We start from the raw sequence: 2,695 nt of genomic DNA, 5'->3' as shown, positions 1-2,695 counted from the left end.
AAAAAAAAAAAAAAAAAAAGTGTAAAATATTTTTTTTCTAAGAAAAAAAAACTAGCGCACTACATAAAATGTTAACAGGAAAAAAAATTGATGGTATTTTCAAGAAACAAAAAAATTGTTTAAATAAACCTGCTTAGCAAAGTTTCGTAAATCTAATCTTTTGCGGATTATTCCGCTAATACTAATCAGCAACATTTAAAAGTCATTCTAAGTCACCCACGGTGGTGCATGCTTGTATTTCCCTTCTCAAAAGACTGAGGCAGGAGAATAGCTGTAGGGGTTATAGTCCGAGTTTCAGGCCAGTGTAGGTCACAACTCAGATCCTTTCATGAAATAACAGTCATCGTAGTACCTAAAATATCACTATACACAAGGTACTCATCTTTTACTCTAAACTTAAAGTAGACCCAAACTCTGGCCATTTTCCCCCTGCTGGGCACACTTCGTGAAATACACAAGGGAGAAAAATCCAAGAAATCGGATAGGGTTAAGTGCTGGTACCTTCCTCTTCCAGAGTAGGGTCAAATGCGTGTCTACCCGCAAATGTCACTGTCGCCTCCAGAAGGCTGCCAATTCTCCTTAACTCTGAGTACAAAGAGGCCTGAGCACCGAAAACACCTGTCCCGAACAACCCTGAGGGTGGTGATAAAAGCCACCCCCGGACGTATAGCCCCGGGGTAGCAGAGGTCCCAAGACCCCGGGGATGAATGCTGGCTTCGCCGATCTCTGCATCGGGGGTCTTCACACGCCTCTCTCGGCGACAACAGGGAGAAAAGTCACACTGGCCAGGACGCGCCCGCGCCCTCCCGGCTGCACTGTGCCACCTCATTCCGGAGGCCTGCCCTCGGCCGCCGCCCCCCGGTCACCGCCGTCCGGGTCGCGGCCCGGGCCCCGCTTTCTCAGGCCGGAGCTCCCCGCGCGCTCCCCGCCCCCCGCCGCCGCCCGCGTCGCGCTCCCCTCACTCAAGCCGGGCTACCTGGAGGCCAGGGCGGCGGAGCACTTCACCCAGGGCCCCAGGTCGCAGAGGGCCCGGTGCTCCGGGTCCCTCTCCTTCTCCCGCTCCACGTGGTAGGCGTAGATGGAGAGCAGGATCCCGGCGGCGCACACTGCATACCGGGCCACCCGTTCCCACCGCGGCACCGACACTCTCAGCAGGACGGGCGCCGCCATCTTCCCCCCTCCGCCGCCGCCGCCGCCTCCCTCCGCCTCCACCTCAGACGCCGCCGCCCGTCGGGGCCCGACCCAGCCGCCGCCGCTGCCGCCACCGCCTCCGCCGCCGCCGCCGCCGCCGCCACCACCGCCGCGCCCCATTGGCTCGGTCGCCTCCTCCGGGCCCCGCCCCCACAAGCGCGCGGCCCAACCGCCCCGAGAGGAGTGAGGCGGACTGGGCGGGGAAGGCGCGCGCGGACACAGAGGGAGGGGCGGAGCGCGCAACCGCCAGGTAGGCGGTGCGGCGCATGCGGAGGGCGGAGTCTGAAGGAGGGAAGGGCTTGAGGAGGGGCGTGGCTTGACCAGAATTGGGGCGGGGCGAGAAAGGCGCTCATAAGTGTGGAGGGAGGAGGCGGAGCGCGCAACAGCAGGGAGGTGGTGCGGCGCATGCGGAGGGCGTGGCTGAAGGTGGGCGTGGTTTGATTTTAAAGGGGCGGGTGGGAAAACCGCGCGCGGGCGGGGAAGAGGCGGAGGTTGTAAGCAGCCAGGGTTGCGTGGCGCAAGTGAAGGGTGGTGCTGAGAAATGGGGTTCGTTACACTGGAGGGCGCGGTCAGAAGGGAGGCGGAACAAGGTGGGGCGGGAGCGAAGGAAAGGGGCGGAGCGCAAAAACTCTGGTGTGCTGGTTGGGGCAGGGGCGTGACCAGGAGGGATGAGGGGTATGGCCTAGGAAAAGGGTAAGGCGAGAGGTGGCTTAATCTTAAGGTCTGTTACAAGGGATCAATTTCAAAGATGCTACCACAATGCTTGACTGGGCAAGCCCTTGGCTCCTGGTAGCAATCAGTTGCCTTTCTACACACACATTTCCGTCGTTATCACTTGATATTTCTTATCCAATCCAAATTGTCCCTGACCAATGGCTCCAGAGCTCCAGAGACACGTTTGCGTGACATGATCTTCCCCAGGCACCACCTCCAGGCGTCTTGTGTTCAACATGTGAGAAACTTTTTTCTTAAATGCGCAAAACTATTTTTACATTTAGAAAAAAAAAACAAACTATTTTTAAATGGGTTCATGAATACTTCTCTATAATTTGGATTTGATGTGGCTTTAACATAATCCATACTAAAAGGATAAAAATGAACTTAAAAAAAAAAAGCTCAAAAACTTGGAGAAAGGGAAATCAGAAGAAAACGAAACGTGAGGAGGTCATAGAGGCTTGCAAAATTGTTAAAATTGAGCCATAACTGATTCTGAGCTTCCTGGCAGTCAAAACTGGACAGGAAAATCCATGTATGGGTAACTGTGTCTACAAAGAAACAAGCTGTTGATGGAGGTTGCTAGCTTTTGCTTCAATGAAGCTCTTAGGCTTTGGGGGCATCACCTAGTGATTTTGATTAATAAGGAATGTTCTTCAATTATACAATGTTGGATAACAAATCACCCCAATTTTTTGCAGCTTTAAGCAAGCTAATAAACTGGGTGTCTGTTTTGTTTGTTTTGGTTTTTTTTCTTTTTTTTTTTCACTTTCTCTGGGTTAGGCATCTT

At 53.8% G+C, this 2,695-nt stretch overlaps 1 protein-coding gene across 2 annotated transcripts in view; it reads right to left on the bottom strand.

Moving 5' to 3' along the window:
* The window catches only part of Vkorc1l1 (vitamin K epoxide reductase complex subunit 1 like 1), a 42,880-nt gene extending 41,653 nt beyond the window's left edge, over positions 1-1,227 (bottom strand). The window contains exon 1 of one of the 2 annotated variants that reach the window (XM_029477453.1): positions 977-1,227. In XM_029477453.1, coding sequence (XP_029333313.1) covers positions 977-1,170 — 194 coding nt within the window. In that variant the 5' untranslated portion in view covers positions 1,171-1,227. The remainder of the gene's footprint in view (positions 1-976) is intronic. The other variant, XM_021163859.1, reaches the window with a different exon arrangement.
* Between the last annotated feature and the right edge of the window lie 1,468 nt (positions 1,228-2,695).

Source organism: Mus caroli, chromosome 5, assembly GCF_900094665.2.
Source record: "Mus caroli chromosome 5, CAROLI_EIJ_v1.1, whole genome shotgun sequence".
Taxonomy (NCBI): Eukaryota; Metazoa; Chordata; class Mammalia; order Rodentia; family Muridae; genus Mus; species Mus caroli.
Note: the sequence above shows the minus strand (reverse complement) of the source record. Positions and strands in the feature narration are given on the sequence as shown.